Below are 18,528 nucleotides of genomic sequence, written 5' to 3' on the forward strand. Positions count from 1 at the left end.
AAATGCGTCATGGAGGAGGGAGAGGCTTCCGTTAACCGAGGAGCCCCCATAGAAGTCGTGGTGGGGAAGGGGAGATACGTGAAAAGGAGACCTTTAATTCGGCCTAGGGAACGTGGAACAACATTAGTAATCCCAAATCGGTCTCCTGATACGGTAAGTAGGTGTAACCAGGATGGCGGTCCCTCAGGATTGAAAGTGGTGCTGTTGAACGCCAGATCTGTCAATGGTAAAACAACTTTCATCCAGGATTTAATCCTGGATGAACGGGCAGATCTGGCGTGCATCACAGAGACCTGGCTGGACGAAGCTGGAGGTGTAAACTTGACCCAGCTTTGTCCACCCGGGTTCTCTGTGCAGCATCAACCGAGATCCGGAGGGCGGGGAGGCGGGGTTGCAGTAGTCTATAGAGATTCCATTTCTCTGACCAGGACCCCCATCCCGCAGTCAACAAATTTTGAATGCGTCCACCTGAGGGTGGGTGACCGGGACAGATTAGGGATTCTGCTAGTGTACCGTCCACCTCGCTGCACTACAGTCTCCCTACCTGAGCTAGCGGGGGCAGTCTCGGACCTGGCATTGGAGTCCCAACGGCTGCTTGTGCTGGGGGACTTCAACGTCCACGCCGAGGCTGCCCTAACGGGAGCGGCTCAGGACTTCATGTCTACCATGGCGACCATGGGTCTGTCCCAACAAGTATCTGGCCCCACCCACAGTGCTGGACATACATTGGACTTGGTTTTCTGCCAGGGATGGGAGGAAGGTGGCGGTGTTGAGGAGTTATCCATCTCTCCGTTGCCATGGACCGACCACCACCTGGTCAGCTTTAGACTTACTGCGCCCCCTAACCTCCGCAGAGGTGGAGGACCTATTAAATTGGTCCGCCCCAGGAGGCTTATGGATCCGGAAGGATTCCTGATGGCTCTTGGGGATTTCCCCGCCACCTCGGTTGGTGATCCTGTTGATGCCCTGGTCGCTCTCTGGAATGGGGAGATGACCAGGGCAATAGAGACGATCGCTCCAGAACGTCCCCTCTCAAGTAGCCGAACTAAACCAGCTCCTTGGTTTACTGAAGAGCTGGCGGTGTTGAAGCGAAAGAAGAGGGAACTAGAGAGCGTGTGGCGTTCGGATCCGAGCGAGCCAAACCGAACACGGTTTGTGTCCTTTTTAAGGTCATATGCCGCGGCAATAAGAGCCGCAAAGAAAACTTTCTTTGCGGCCACTATTGCGTCTGCAAAGAACCGTCCGGCTGAACTGTTCCGAGTTGTCAGAGGCCTTTTAAAACCCACCATTCAGGATGGGTGCCCTGATGACGCGGCAGCTCGCTGTGAAGCTTTTGCTCGGTTCTTTACAGACAAAGTCGCTTTGATCCGCTCTGGACTGGACACCATATTAACGGCAGTCTCTGAGGATGTAACACGAGCATCTGCTTGTCCGATTTTGATGGATTCATTTCAATTGGTTCAAACCGAGGATGTGGACAAGGTGCTTGGAGGAATGAGAGCTACCACATGCATCCTAGACCCCTGCCCATCCTGGCTTCTAAAGGAGGCCAGAGGGGGATTGGCCGAGTGGGTTAAGGTGGTGGTGAATGCCTCCCTTCGGGAAGGCATTTTTCCAGCCAGCTTAAAGCAAGCTGTGATAAAACCGCTGTTGAAGAAACCATCACTGGACCCCACTCAATTGGTAAACTATCGGCCTGTTTCCAATCTTCCCTTTTTGGGCAAAGTCATGGAACGTGTGGTGGCCTCACAACTCCAGGCATTCTTGGTAGACACGGATTATCTAGACCCGGCACAGTCTGGCTTTAGGCCGGGACATGGTACCGAGACAGCCTTGGTCGCCTTAGTGGATGATCTCCGTCGGGAGCTCGACAGGGGGAGTGTGTCCCTGTTGGTGCTACTCGACCTCTCAGCGGCCTTCGATACCGTCAACCACGGTATCCTTCTGGGACGCCTCGCGGGAATGGGTCTCGGAGGTACTGCTCTGCAGTGGCTCCGGTCATTCCTCGAGGGTCGGTCTCAGAAGGTGTCACTGGGGGACTCCTGTTCTACCCCACAACCTTTGTTTTGTGGGGTTCCTCAGGGTTCAATACTGTCCCCCATGTTGTTTAACATCTACATGAAGCCGCTGGGCGAGATCATCCGGAGTTTCGGGGTGCGGTGTCATCTGTACGCAGATGATGTCCAGCTCTGTCACTCCTTCCCACCCGCTACTAAGGAGGCTGTCGAGGTCCTGAACCGGTGCTTGGCCGCTGTGACGGTCTGGATGGGGGCGAACAAATTGAAATTGAATCCAGACAAGACAGAGGTACTCCTGGTCAGTCGCAGGGCTGAACAGGGTATAGGGTTACAGCCTGTGTTAGACGGGGTCGCACTCCCCCTGAAGACACAGGTTCGCAGTTTGGGTGTGATCCTGGACTCATCGCTGAGCCTGGATCCCCAGGTTTCGGCGGTGACCAGGGGAGCATTCGCACAGTTAAGACTCGTGCGCCAACTGCGACCGTACCTTGGGAAGTCTGACTTGGTCACGGTAGTCCACGCTCTGGTTACATCCCGCCTTGACTACTGCAACGCTCTCTACGTGGGGTTGCCTTTGAAGACGGCCCGGAAGCTCCAATTAGTCCAACGGGCGGCAGCCATGGTATTAACAGGAGCAGGGCGCAGGGAGCATACAACTCCTCTGCTGTACCAGCTCCACTGGCTACCGATTAGCTACCGAGCCCAATTCAAAGTGCTGGCTTTGACCTTTAAAGCCCTAAACGGTTCTGGCCCTACATACCTATCCGAACGTATCTCGGCCTATCAGCCCACCAGGACCCTAAGATCTTCAGGAGAAGCCCTTCTCTCCATCCCGCCTGCTTCACAAGTGCGGCTTGCGGGAACGAGAGATAGGGCCTTTTCTGTGGTGGCCCCCCGGCTTTGGAATGCCCTCCCTACTGAAATAAGATCAGCCACCTCGCTAATGGCATTTCGGAAAAAACTGAAAACTTGGATGTTCGAGCAAGTTTTCAACTAATTCCGATGTGATGATGTTTTGATCATGGACTAGCAATCAAGGATAACGAATTGGATTACGACTTTAACTATGAGATGTTCCGGTCTGTATTGGTGGCCCAATACTATGTATGTATATGTATGTATTTTTATATTTTATTTTATATTTTTAAAGTGAATATTGTATTTTTAAATATGTTGTAAACCGCAATGAGTCGCCGCACAGGCTGAGATATTAGCGGTATACAAGTGTACTAAATAAATAAATAAATAAATAGCCTTAAGCCATGATACTTAAAATAACTTTAAATAAATTACCCAGAATGCATACCCATTAGGCCTGTTTGATCAAGAAAAAAATTGTTTCTAAATTCGATTCTTAATTGGGGTGTTTTTTTGTTTCGATATTAAAAATATTTACAAAACTTACCAAAAAAATGTTTTGTTATTTACGAATTTTCGTAAATATTTACAAAACATTTTAGAAAAAAAAAATTTCTTGATCAAACAGGCTAAGTGTGAATGTTGCAGTAATGGTCACCTTGATTAGCATTGAATGGCTTTCTCCCACCCTGGACATTCCATAGTATTAGATGATATATAACTCACCATTTGCCTAGTTTCCAACAGACCTCTGAGGATGCCTGCCATAGATGTGGGCAAAATGTCAGGAGAGAATGCTTCTGGAACATGGTCATATACAGCCCTGAAAAGTCACACAAGCCGGATGGCGCGCGGAGGCCGCTTGTGAGCGCGCGCGCGCCATCCAATGGGCTCCGGCTTCTGCGCCCCCCTCCTCCTCCTCCTCCTCCCAGCTGGGAGGAGGAGGAGGAGGAGGAGGAGGGGGGCGCAGAAGCCGGAGCCCATTGGATGGCGCGCGCGCTTACAAGCGGCCTCCGAGCGCCATCCGGTTCCGGCTCCTGCGCCCCCCCTCCTCCTCCTCCTCCTCCCTGGGAGGAGGAGGAGGAGGAGGGGGGGCGCAGGAACCGGAGCCGGATGGCGCGCGGAGGCCGCTTGTAAGCGCGCGCGCCATCCAATGGGCTCCGGCTCCTGCGCCCCCCCCTCCTCCTCCTCCTCCCTGGGAGGAGGAGGAGGAGGAGGGGGGGCGCAGGAACCGGAGCCGGATGGCGCGCGGAGGCCGCTTGTAAGCGCGCGCGCCATCCAATGGGCTCCGGCTTCTGCGCCCCCCCTCCTCCTCCTCCTCCTCCTCCTCCTCCCAGCTGGGAGGAGGAGGAGGAGGAGGAGGGGGGCGCAGGAGCCGGAGCCCATTGGATGGCGCGCGCGCGCTCACAAGCGGCCTCCGCGCGCCATCCGGCTTCTGCCACGGTGCACTGCTGGGGTGCTTGGGAGCGCCGGATTGGCTCCCAGGCAGCAGCACTGCAGCACCACTCAGCAGCAGCCTCCATGCCATTAACGACACGAGCTGAAGCTCGTAAAATACATGGGGCTGCTGCTTCGATATTTTTAAACCCTTCCGGGTTTAAAAATATGTTTTGATATCGCGTCGGATATTCAGAAAATAACGATTAAAAAACGAAAAACGAATTAACGAAACAAAACCGACAGGCCTAATACCCATACACTGTAGAAGTAAAATTCCATTAATTTTATAATGTAAATGCATTCACCCTGGGTCTCAAGTGGTAATATATTTATAATTATAGCTATTGCTTCCTTTTTACTTGACCTGTTTATTTCATGTTTTCCAAATTCAAATGTACACATGTGTAAATTCAGTGGTAAGCTCTTTACTGAATGGAAAACAACAATACAACCACCTGAGGGTGCTTCCAACACAGTGTCAAAATGCAGAACAAATAAGTGGTGCAAAAAATCATAGGACCTTACAGCAAGTCCAAACACAGACCTGTCAGTTCCAGTAAATGGTCCCCATTGTCCTGACACCTTGGATTGTAGCAAATGTTAGAAATCCACAAGATGGATGGGGAACATCAGGTGGAAGTTTACTTTAAAAAAAAATACTCTTCAAGATGTGTTAGACCTCATATGCATTCATACAGATATCTTAATGTACACATAAGCAGATTTCTTATTATCTCTTCTCATCCACCTGTAAATTCAAGTTCTATTTAATTTCATAAAGATGATAACAAAGGAATGGTTGCAGAGAGTTCTCACTGTAATTGCTTTCCATCCGTGTGTCCATGGTTCCATTTGTTTACAGCCCAGATCAAAGATTTTGAGATTTTAAAATGCACACATGCACTGGAGCAGTCCACACAAATCTATATGAATAAAGTCATGTGTTTTCCTTGACTGCAGGGATATACAGTCATGTGAATGTGTGCATTTTCCAGTCAAAATTGAGTTTTAAGCACACCTTTTAAACATCTGTTTTTCAGTTATACATCCAAATCAGTGCGCATTTTTGTGAAATGTCATTTAGCCACCCGCACCCCTTTATCCCAGTTTCTTCCATGTTTTAGGTCATGTGTAGAGGAGCCCTGAAAGCACTCTTGATCTGTTGCATTAAAAGCATTTGAAACATTCTCTAACAACTGAGTTCTCAAACTTGAGGAGTCAGAGGAATTTTGAGAATTTGATGAATGCTATTGAACTTCCTTACTAAACATCACATAACAATTACTTTTCATGGCTTGTTCATTGATCCCTGATTACTATTGTCCTTTTTTCAAACAATGTGATAGAAGATTTTGTGAAATAAAGTCTCTTGAAAAGGATCAAATTGTCAATGTATCACATTAAGGAGAGTAAAAATGTTACTTACTTGAAATAAAAACTTTTCACCTAATAGATTGAATCTAAACTCCATATCCTTATGAATATAGGTATTTTTCGAGTTACATATTTCTGACTTACATACAACTCCTGGCTACAAAAGTGGTGAGACAACAGGAAGTGAGAGGAAATCTACCCCTTGAAAGGGAAATTAACTTCTGTAAAGGTTGTCATGGGGAAAGGGTATCTCAAGTTTAAGCTTTATTACTGATCCTTGTTTTCACAACAGCCCAACATTTTCATAAACCAATTGTAATAGGGACAGAAAGTGAGGTGAGATCTTCCAAACAGGGGCAAAGATAACAAAATAAATGTTACAGGGGTGTTAACCCTTCTTTATGCTATCCAAAACATTTTTTTTAAAAAAAAATTGACTGGAGTTACACTTAAAAATGTACATGTTCTAACTTACATACAAATTCAACTTAAGAACAAACCTACAGAACCCTGGAACTAGCTATAGATCTATAAGATCTCTGGGGAAATCTCTTGTTTCAGTGATATCACTTCAGAAATATGTTCAGTGAGGATGCAAGAAAGGGCTGTTCTTGGTGTTGATCCCAGAGTTTGGGGCTCCTTTCCCATCAGCAAGTGAAATTAGGCTGCCCTGTTCCTATTGACCAGTCACCAGCAAACAAAACATGTTTCATACATGCAGGCCTTTGGCAACTGACTCACTATTGAAGAAAGAGCATTCTACTGGATGGCTGCTTGACTTCCTTTATTGATATGCTTTAAACTGTGCATTTAATAGTGACATAAAGTTTTAAATATTTTAAATATCTTCTTGTGTTTGGATTGCTTCTGTCATTGTTCAGTTTTAAAGTGAGTTTGCTTTAGCCCCACTTTGAGGGAAGAGGCAGGATACAAGTGCAGTAAATACATTAAAATATCTTGACAACCTTGAAATATGTCCAAGGAACAGTATTTCATCATGTGAATAAACAGAATAAAAACTTTAAAGCTTTGTACTAACAAGGCTAAATAAAAGTTAAATCTGACAGGCAAAGAAAATGTAGAAATAGAAATGATTCCATTGGGGGAACTCAACATTTTTGTTTTTATTCTACATAAATCTGCTTATAGTATAAATGTAATATCTATATTTGCCAGAAGATTTTATGTATAGATTGAAAATGCCTTTGTTATTTGTCTTTCCCATTAAGAATTATCTGACATTTACATATATGAAACATGCTCGTGCTTATGCCTGCCTAGAAAACTGATCCTATTAAATTATATGAGCCACTTTGAATCCCAGATTTGGGGGAAAGGGACAGATTATATTGAGTGAGTAAATGAGTGAATTACTGGAGGATAAATGTGTAGAAGACTGCAGCCTAAATGATTTAGAGACAATTTACACTTCTTGTGTAAAACACCTAAAAAGCAGCTTGCTATAGTAGCTTTCCTTTCCTTCTCTGTGATGCCAAAAGCATACATATATTATTATAATTATATATATATAATTCAGGGATGTTAAAATAAATCCTATACATCTCCAAGGAAATGTCTAATGGGTATCATCCAGATACTACTTCGTCTGATTGTCTCATTCCAGTCTATGTAGTCTCATCTAGTCAGCTTGGTTTTTAAGGTTATTTCAGGATCTTGCTTTATGCATTTATTTAGTGTGCCTCAGACAGACTGGTTTGGAGATTGGTTGGTTGGATGTGTGTGTGTGTATTCACAGTTAAGAATAGATTATAGAAAATTGATTTGGGGTGGGGGAATTAGAACAGGTGAGGAAAGTGTGGCCCTTCAGATGCTGCTGGACCACAGCTCCTCTCACCCATCACCTCCAACTTTGTTCCCAAGGGATGATGGAACTTGAAGTCCATCAACAAATGGAAGGTCACACTTTGTTGAACCCAGCTTTAGAACCTTGGTATATCACCACATTAATGGCCCGCAATGCAACTTGAGGGCAATAAGATGCAACTTTTATTACAGGATATGCATATGTATGCTAAGTCTTTACAAGGATCATTGCCTGTATGGGTGTGTGTTGAGGAAGAACACCTGGACAATTAAGCAATTAAGCTTGAGCCACTCCCTGAAAGGAGTATATCATGAGGAGTGCTTCATGGTGTATTTAGATGGAGATGGTGATCGGATAATGGGACTTCTATACTACAGGACTTGCTGAAGATCCTGAACCATTTACTACAATTTATTTCTTTCTTTCATGTACTTCTACCCCGCCCTTCTCAACCCCCTGAGGGAGGGAACTCAGGGCGGCTTACAAACAGGCACAATTCGATGCCTACACAATAATACAAAAACATATAAAACAGCAGTTAAACAGTTATAACAATTAAAACAATCAATATATATCACAATCAATAAACCAATCTCATGCTCAGCGTTCGGCAACTCAGAGTCCATACTTCATTCCACATTGTCTATTCCTATCCGTCGTTGTAGTCCTTTATTTATCTGCCAGATTGCCCAAACGCCTGGTCCCAAATCCATGTCTTTAATTTCCTTCTAAAGGAAAGGAGGGATGTCGCTGATCTAATTTCCCTGGGGAGTGAATTCCATAGATGATTCCTTGCACCAATGAAGAAGCAGAGAATGCATGATTTTAATGCATTGGACTTTTGTGTGAGTTATTTTGCTGCAATGGACTAAGTTTATTTTCAAGGCTGGTTATTTTGTAAAGCTGCATATTTATCTCTGACTACTCAAGAGTAAATTTTGTTTTTCCTTTTACTCTGACTCTGTATGATTCAACTAGAGGGCTGGGAAGACTACTGGGTAGCTTCCGCATAGACTGATAAACTGCAACAACTTTGCCACTTTGGGAAGGGATGTGCAGGAACATGGAAACTTTTTTTTGTTTACAAAGATCAAGAAAAAGTTATTAAGGTTTTTAAGACATCACCAGTCCTGAAATGTCATTGTTCACATGTTTATAATATATACAGCTGTTTTGAATGACTATTTTCAGTGATCATGTTGCAGTTCTCTGTGGGAGGTTACTTTCTTTTTTATATTCTCCAATGTTCCTCCTGCAGTAATAAATCAGGGGTGCCAGAGGTTGCTGCTCACTGGAGATGGGAGATTTTTGATGGTGAACTCTTTCCCCCAGTCAAGAATCCCAAGACTGTGGTAGAGGAAGAATGGTGTTTCCTTTCTTCCTTCTTTTTTACAAGAGGAAACAGTATGTATCTAAACCTTTATCCTTTATCCTTGGATGTGGGAAAACAGAAAAGTCAAAAGATTTCCTGCTTGCCTACTACAGGTTGAATTCCCAACTGGCTGCTCAGAAAAACAGGGAAGGAGGGGGAGGGTCTTATTTGGCTGATCTCATAGGGAGCTTTTTTGTATTTCTCTTTTCAATCTATACAGTTGCTTCCTTAATTTAAGCTGATTCACACTTAATTTCAGATATAATATCTCAGTGGTAGAACTCATGTGTTACATGAAGAAGATCCCAAATTGAATTCATTATATTTTCAGTAAAAAGGTCACTAGGATGGGAAAGACTTTTGTTTGAAACTTGGAGAGCTGATGCCAATCACAGCAGATAATATTCAATTGGATGGTCAGATAAGACTGCTGCAGTGTGTAGGGTAATCTTAAGTGAAACATTCTGTTATGAGAAAAGGAAAAGATTCCAGTTACTCTCAGGCCCCATCCTGATGTGGCTTGAAGACAACTCGAAACTGGGGTAGCCACGACATGCTTGCTGCAAATTTTGAAAAGTCCCAAGGAAGTCTGATTACAGCCAAAGAATGCACTACTGCAGATACCAATGTATCCCAGATCCAGGGTAACATCAGCTCTGCAAAATGTGAAATGCATTGTAGACTCTTGCACCTGCTGAAACCATTTTATACACTTCAGAATGGGGACTGCTGAAAAGCACCTCACAGGCATGGCTGTGCAGCAAGGGAATAATTGATCCCTAGGTAGGGGTAATTGATTACATCTATACTACCTGACACTTTCCCTTTTTTTATCCCATATGCTCCCTGAGTCCTTTTGTGCTTTTCTCCCAGAAATGGCAAAAAACAGCAACACAACAGTTTGAGGCCAAGTTCCACGATTAATGCAATCACCCACCTGGCTTGAAACCAGTTCCAGACCTGTCAATCTAATCACCCACACACCAAAACCGGTTCCTCCCACTAAGCTAATCATAGTGTCAGTATAGATGTGTCCTCAGTTTGGTTTTCATATTGCACATGCTACATTAGATGGGGAAATGAACACTTTGTCTTTGCCTTTCTTGCTATGCAATGTCAAGTTGGTTTCAGTTAATGACTAACTCTGCTCAGCTTTTGCAAATTCAACCTGTTGCTTCTTTGATTGATGTCTTCACACTTTTATACATGGATCCAAAGGATGTTAATATCATCTTTCACATTGTGTAAGCTGTAGAATTAGCCCAAGAACGTACTTGCAAAATTACATATAATGTGAGAGGCATATGGTTAGGTATATTGTTATTTGGGAGGAAAAGGAAGAAAATTTTTAGCGAAGGTATGTTTATGTGGCAGTTTTTCTGCTTTGGCTCATTATGTTTTATCATTTTGATGATGAGCAAAGGGTGGTCCAAGGGTTGCATGTACTCTCCATGAATTGCCTCTCCTGGAAATAGTTGGCTGCCAGAGCTGAAATTTGGCTGCCAGACCACTGCTGTTGCTTATTCCAGACCAACATTTAAGTTATCCTCAGCGGAAGTTCAAAAAACAATAACAATCACAACAAAAACAAGGAAAGGTTTGACATTGATCAGGGACATATTAAGAGAGGGGAAGCAATAACCCCCTCTCAACACCCCTACCTTTTATCAGTCCCTCAGGAGAAAATATATAAATATATATGAAAAAATTCACAGTAATCTTCCAGCTTACCATAGCCCAGAAGTAGTATGCCATCTTGTGCCGGTTTTGAAGAACTGCCCATAAGAATAAATCTCTCCAAGGATTTTCACTTTTTTGATTCATATCCAAAGAGACTGGTAACCTTTTTGCATGTATCTTATCCTAAACAAACAAACAAAAACTTTACTACAATTCAACATCAAAGAGGATTTTTCTGTACACTTACAAGTATTAGTCCCTACCTCAATATCAAATGAATTCCAGATCAATCACTCAGTATTGTGTTCCCACAATGGCTGACTAGATGTTTATAGCTAAGCCTTCCCTACTATTAAACAAGGTAAAGCAAGTAAGTGCTGGGAAATGGGAATGACAGCTTCCTCTACCACTCACCAAAGATACCAGCCATTTTGCTGTCTTGAAGGACAGTTATGTGTACCATAAAGTTTGCATTGCTTCCTATGAACTATTGTGTTACTCTCAAAGTGGCAGTGGACCCTGTCCAACTGCGAATGTTGAAAAAGGACCCAACCGCTATTCCTGTAAGTACTTGGAGGGTAAAGACAATACAATTTTATCATTTGCTTCTTGGACTGGCCCTGGTTTTTGGAAACCCACAAGCAAGGCACAAGTGCTGTTGCAAGCTCCCAATCATGTCCCTCAGAAATTGAGATTAGAATAACTGTGAGATGGGCTTCCCCATTCCATGCCCTTGCAATCTAGTGGAGGAGATAATTCTCTTTTGAAGATGTGCTGTACATTAATCATAACCTGGGGAAAATGCATATATGTAGGCGATACATGAAAAGGTAGCATGGTTTAGTGGCCCGAGTGTTGGAATCCAGAGACCAGGATTCAAATTCTCACTCAGCCATGAAACCCACTGGGTGGTCTCAGCCTCAGAGGAAGGCAAACCACCTCTGAACAAATCATGCCAAGAAAACTCTATGATAGGTCACTACAGGTGGGAAAACAACTCGAATACAAATGACAACAAGCAAATATAGAGGGAATGCTTTTCTAGTGCAGAGATTATTTTATGTTCCCCAAATGTCTGGATATACCAGCTGCAAGCCACAACGGAACCCTTTCTATCTGTCTCAGACACAAAGCCAAAGACCTCCCAACTCCATTAAATAAGCCATTGGATTTTTGTTCTTGATTTTGTTGGATGAGATAATCCATTCACTTGTCACCACAGAACTGAAAGAACCTGCTGTATCCTGGATATAAATTAATAGGTTTGAGAATATCCTCCATAAGATACTCTGCAAAGAAGCTGGAATTATGCTAATCAAGGTGGTTAGTTGAAACTTTCATTCACACCTAGCTCCAGCAGAGAAGAGTCCTTTGTCTCACCCTGGTCATTCCACAGATATATAAACCCTTTTGCCTAGTTCCAACAGACCTCACTACCTCTGAGGATGCTTGCCACAGATGCAGGCGAAACGTCAGGAGAGAATGCCTCTAGACCATGGCCATACAGCCCGAAAAAACCTACAACAACCTAAGCTGGAATTAGCTCTATGACCTAACATTCTGTTCGATCTGATTCTGTTTCATGTTGGCAGCAGGAATGCACTTTTCAGCAGATAGTAGTGAATTTATTTATTTCGGTTGCTAAAATTTAAGCAAGTGTTCACAAGGCCTAGCCTGTGAAAGCTAGGGCATAAACCTAAAAGCCACCTGCTCAGTTCATCCACTGCTTGCTTTATGCATGGAAAATGTTCTGATATTTGAATTTTGAGAGCATGATTATGGTTACTGTTTAGCATCTTTGGTGTCTGTTACGTCGAGGGCACTATTGTGTGCATGTGGTGCTTCTTGTCATGGCATTGGGCCCATACAATAAACTATTTTGATTGAGTGAGTGATAAATAGCGAGCAACATGCCCCAATGGCTCTAAGCTTCAAAGCTACACAGGTAAATACCACCCATATATATTTGTGTGGGGCTCATATTGGTGGGGATACCTTAACTTCTAGGGTTGACTGTAGCTGGATCTGCGCTGCCTTATATCCCGGGATCTAATCCCAGATTACTGTCTTATCCCAGATTATGTAGCAGTGTAGACTCATATAATCCATTTCAAAGCAGATAATCTGGGATCATTTCCTGGGATATAGAAGAATACATATCCAGGCTCTGTTTGCCATGCTTCCTCAGATGGCCACAAACTCTTCCATACAACACCATATGGCAATTTCCTTGATTTCACTTAAAACAGACTTCAGTACACTTGAACCTATGGCTTTGTTGGTATAGTTGAAATTTTTAGATCAATTCAGGGTCTACATTTCCCAACCAAATGACACATTATACTACTTCTACAACTTATTTTGTATGTTCCTTCCACTGCCCTGTGACATAGTGCCTCTTTCCAAAACCAAATAATGTCAGCTGCCTTTTGTCTTGTGCGCATAATCCCACCCCTACCCCCAGGCATTGCAAAGGATAAATTGTCTTGGCTGCTGTTTCTTATTGTTGTTATGTGCCTTCAAGTAAACCCCAACTTATTGCAACCCACTCATAGAGTTTACCCAGTGAGAATGATTCAGAGGTCTGCATTACTTTTCTCTGAAGCTGAGAGAGCATTATCTCTCCAAGATCACACAATGGGTTTCCATGGCTGATGGAATCTAAACCCTTGTTTCCCAGAGTCCTGATCCCACATTCAAACCACTATATCACACAGAACTTTTTGTTACATGCATTACAAAAAACCTGCTTGGATATGCTCCAGGACAGTAAAGGAGAAGTACATAGCTTTCCCCAATATATTTATAAACACAAAACTAAAAAGTGATCCATCAAAGACTATAAATGAAGAGGGACTTCTGTAATCTATTATGAATAACTTCAGTGATAAATATTTGGCAAGCATTCATGGTGATCATGAGTTATTGCCCTAGGGTTGTTAGCTGCATCAGCAATTCTAAATGTACTTGTTAGGGAACACAGCAAATTAGGCTTCTTCTGAGTAAGCATGTATAGAACATCTATTAGTTTCTACAGCTGTTTGCTGTCCCCTTCTTATTTCCCTCAACTTTCCGTGTATTTAATTTGTAAAAATGAAGGCAAGGTGTCAAATTTGTTTTGTATTGTATATCGTCTTTCGTGTTCTTCATAGCTAAAAAAACATTTTCCAGGTTAAAAATATACTTTAGGAACTATGAAAATTATATACCTATCCAACAGAAACATAACATAGTGGGAGCATGTCACAGAACATAAGATATGTCCCACAAAGTACTGCCATTTCCATAATGAATACTTCTCTATGCCAAATTTGGTGGGACATAAGGATTCTTCAAGAGAATCCGAAGGGATTGTTACAGTCACGTCTTCTGTTTGTTACTTAGTATACCTTAGTGAAACTTACAACTTTCTTCTTGCATCCAGGCTTATAGTCTTGGTAGAAACCTCTACATGCATCATGAAGGAAGTCCTTCAGCACCCTGGAAACCTCATGAAGAGTGAAGACAGGGCAAGTATCTGTAATCTCCTTGTGATGTTGACCACTCAGTCCTGCCAAAGTTAGTCTGTTCTCTTCATGTTTTTTAAGCAGGAGTGTATACAGAAGACATTTTGGTGAGATGGCACAGTAGAGCTTTTGAAGCCGACTGTATGTCAGGAACTCATGTATGTTGGCTCCATTATCAATAAATAACTTGACAAATTCTGGTTTATCATTCAACAGGGCATCCATCATTACTTCTTCTAGGTCACATGACTGAGTTAACGAGAAACACAAGAACAATTTTCCCAACATGGGTAATAGGACCAGATATTAGCATTAGGAACTGTACCACACTTTCATGTCCCTAACATGTCATTCTAATATGTCAGCTGGAAACTTGAATAAGGAAGCTTAATGGACAAACATTCTATCTTTCAACTGCCACATTAAACACAATATTCTTGCTGAATTGACAGAGCTACATGTAACAAAGAGGTTACATCAATAGCTGCCCACTGGGCAGAAAACATTCCATAGTATTGCGAATTGGATAGCATATGTTGCTCACAGAGAAAACCACTGCATAATCTATTTGTTTCAAAAGATTAATTTTTGGTAGTAACAATTACAAATACAGAGAACTGACTCTGAAATGATACTACAGCAGAAACAAAGTTACAATCTCCTGAGGTCGCATCATCACAGATCTTGATCTATTAGATTGACTGGGAAGGCCTAACTATAAACTGTATATTTAATACATTGTGTAGTTTTGCCTCCCCATGAATCTAGATATCTTTAAGATACCTAGGATGTGAATTTTTTTCCTAGTTGTTCAATCAGATGCTAGTCTGGAAATTATATTTGTTAGCACTTTGTATCGGGTGCATTGCTTGTTTCTGTCAAAGAATTGGACTGACTTTGTGAGTTGAGGCCATGGCAGTCCCCCAAAGTGGGGTAAACTCTGTAAATTAGGGGTGGAAATCACATTACTTTTCGGGTACCATTTGACAGCAACTGCGAACAGTCTCCTTGCATAATATTCTTGCATGCTGGTATAGCCAAGCATTAAGCCAGTTTAAGTTACTAACAAGATTTCAGGTCATGTGTTTTTCAAGTGTTGAAGATTACTTCTTTAGGATCACACCAAAGATATTTTTAACATTAAAATTCTACCTATCAGAAGATGCTGATCCAATAAAAGCTATCATGAAATTCAGCTTCATAGTCTTCCCTGTTTTCAGGAGCCAACAAAATTGTAGTGCTCTATCCTGCCTATGGTGTAGCAATACTTTGCTTAAGTAATTTAACAAAGTAAGGGAACCCACCTTCCATTCAATATCTCCATTGAATATCTCGCTCTTAGCTATGTCCACTCTATTCCAGGCTACAGCCAGCTTCAGTTCATCTAGGTATTCTTGGGCTTCCTGACTGTGACTCTTACAGGCTATCACAAATATAATATGAGAATAAATTAACCAGTCATATGCATATCACTCTGTTTACTGCTCAATAAGTGTGCACAGGATTGCAGCTTTCATCTCTGAAATTTTTTAATAACATGCCATGTTTAAAATATCACTTATCTCTTATATTTTTTGAATGTTTGATAAAGGACAGAGTGTAGTTGAGAACATATGCTATGAAAGAAGATCCATTTGCAAACCCAAGACGAGCTGATCACTCTGTACATCTAACAGATATTTTCAATATCTACTCCAGAGGGTTGATACATCATCCTGTGGGACGTTTTGGGTACTGTGGAGGGCTTGGGGAAGGAAGGAAGGAAGGAAGGAAGGAAGGAAGGAAGGAAGGAAGGAAGGAAGGACGGACGGACAGTGTCTTCTTGTAGATGCATGGATGCAGCATGTGGGTTGGCTCTATTGGCAGACCTTCTCCATCAGCAGACGTACTTAAATATATTTTACCACATTATTAAATCTAAAACAAAACCTGGTGCTACCTTTTTAGATTTACCTCACCAAATATTATTTGGATGCAATCTAGCTAAAGTTCAGTGCCACTAATATCAATGAGAAAAAATTAGTTGCTAAGGCAAGATTAGTCCAAGGTAGTCCACAGACAACAGAATACCATTTTAATCAATTCAGGAGCAATCCAAAGAAGAGAAGAAAGGTCACTGGAAGCAGAATAAATACTGCTTCCCACTATAAATGTCTAAAGGGACAGTGGCAGAGGTCTCCTGATATTCCTGCTGCAAGCTTGGGAAGAATCACTATCCAGTCAATCCTCTTCTACTGGAAGCAAAAGCTAAACCAGAGCATTTCAAGGGCATATCAGGATGTAACAGTTAGTAAGTAGTGAACTGTAATATTTTATGAAGGATATACAAATTTCATCACATTAAGTTACCTTTAACCAGTGCTTTCAAAATAACAGTATCCAGTTCTTCTGAACTTTCTTGTTCAAAGTTATGCACTGTTAGAAGCTGTTGCTGGCCAATAATACTTTGGATCTAAAAGGTTAATGCAAGTTAATATTTCATAGCATCATTACATTAAAAATAGATTTTTCTACATTTCTCCCCAATAGAAAATGGAATTGAGATAATAGCAATACCAACTCCCCTTGGAGGTATATGTGAATTTCATGTGAATCTTGAAAAACATTTTTTTATGTTCAGCTTCCTTCTAATGTGTCCTATGTTGTAGCATTTTAAGCCTGTAAACTTGTTGGTGACTTAAAATAGCATAAGAGTCGATTAGTAACTTTTTCAGATAGGCCATGACAACAGCAAAAAAACCCAAAAAAAAAAAACAGAAAAATCCATCTCCATCAATTGATAACGCTGCCCTACCATTTCTCCAGCTGTTTGGGAGATACTAAAACAGCTTTATTTCCTGCTGGAAACACCATTTGCTGCTATCTACTACATTGATCCAGTGTTCTTGGCCACAATGTGCCTCCACCACTACTTCTTTTACACAAATGCTATTCAAGTGTCCAATGGGATTAAGCCCTTGAACAGCATTTGGCTTCACACTAATTGATATATATGAATGTAGTATTTTAGCTTCCATTAGTTCTCAGCCTGTGGGTCCACAGGTGTTTTGGCCTACAACTCCTAGAAATCCCAGCCAGTTTACCAGCTGTTGGGATTTCTGGAAATTGAAGGCCAAAAAATTTGGGTACCCAATTTTTTTGGGTAGGTTGAGAACTACGGCCTATACTGTCATTTTAAAGACATCCTATGATTGTCATGCTAACTCCCTCAAGGAATTCTGTCTTGGAAACCTGTGTACATTTTTTTAAAAATGGTGAGTATAACCCTTCCTTTACTCAAAGACTGCAGCTGTGTAGTATTCAGTGTGTTTGGTCTAAGCACCTGAAACAATGGTTTCTAGAATGTGACAACTTAAATGCTTTGTGCAGAACTGTGTCCTTCACACAACTAGAAGATATTATCTGCTTCACACACAAGAAGGTAATACATTGGTATCCCCCCACATATCACAATCAAAAAATATATCCAATTTTTGATATACACAAAGCACACAAGAACTTAGAAATTACAAAAAGCTGGTCTAGATTGATGACAAAAGGAGACAGATGCTTATCACGTGCAATTCTTGGGCAGCATGCTATTAATATATATATGCAGTGTAGGTGTCCTTTGCATGTGTGTGCCTCTCTTTTTCTTTTTCTTTTTTTGAACTTCTTTAGCTGTTTTGCATTCAGTTTAAAATATCTCCCCTTTCCAACTGTCAAACCCTAGGAGGGGGAACTGCTTCTTACTGGTAGGGAGAGAAGGGAAGCAATTCAGATGGTGAAGATGCAGCTGCTCTGGCTTCCCAGGGGAAAGAAAATGAGGGTACACTCCATCTAAGAGCACATTGTCATTTCTCTTCCCTACCCGCAAGCTAAGGCCAGCTGCTTCTTCACTGTGAAATTGAGGGGGTCTCCCCTGGGCCCTGACAGCTGCTAGGGGAGGCCAGGAATTGAGTCAGCAAAGTGTTACACTCCACTTGTTTGATGCTGGATCTCTTCTATAGTCTGTGAAAGCATTTCATGCCTAACCAGGAAGAACCTTACCACTTCAGTCCACTGAAGAATGTCTTTCCACAAGAAATCTTCCATGGGGAATTTCTCCTTTAATTGTTTTTCTATCACCTGTGGCACAATTAAGTGTGGTTCATTCATTAGTGCTGCTAAGATGTCAGCTATGCCACCTGAGCCAGATAAGATGAGCCAAGGGGCAGAATTTTCCATTCCTTTGAAAATTCGCTGTTCAAAAGGAAGTACAAAACAAGATGAGTCTAAATAAAATGAAATGGCACAATTCTAATGTCCAATTCTTCTCAGTCCTAAGTCTGACTGAACTTGGTTTGACTATCTTTCAGATACATTAGTCAAAAATAACATTCAACATAAGAATTGCCCAGACTGGTATTACGTTGATCTTGCCCTTTCTTGGCATAGAATTACAGCAAGACTACACATCTTAAGCATTTATAACAT

The 18,528-nt window shown here is 42.0% G+C and overlaps 1 protein-coding gene across 1 annotated transcript in view; it reads right to left on the reverse strand.

Annotated features, from left to right (window-relative positions):
- Nucleotides 1–18,528, reverse strand: part of TRPM5 (transient receptor potential cation channel subfamily M member 5) — a 52,671-nt gene that overhangs the window by 22,522 nt on the left and 11,621 nt on the right. The window contains exons 7-11 of the mRNA XM_067466610.1: nucleotides 18,103–18,294; nucleotides 16,423–16,525; nucleotides 15,378–15,496; nucleotides 13,972–14,322; nucleotides 10,619–10,750 (exon numbers count right to left, since the gene is read on the reverse strand). Coding sequence (XP_067322711.1) covers nucleotides 10,619–10,750; nucleotides 13,972–14,322; nucleotides 15,378–15,496; nucleotides 16,423–16,525; nucleotides 18,103–18,294 — 897 coding nt within the window. The remainder of the gene's footprint in view (nucleotides 1–10,618; nucleotides 10,751–13,971; nucleotides 14,323–15,377; nucleotides 15,497–16,422; nucleotides 16,526–18,102; nucleotides 18,295–18,528) is intronic.

The sequence above is a fragment of the Anolis sagrei genome, chromosome 1 (assembly GCF_037176765.1).
Source record: "Anolis sagrei isolate rAnoSag1 chromosome 1, rAnoSag1.mat, whole genome shotgun sequence".
Lineage (NCBI taxonomy): Eukaryota > Metazoa > Chordata > Lepidosauria > Squamata > Dactyloidae > Anolis > Anolis sagrei.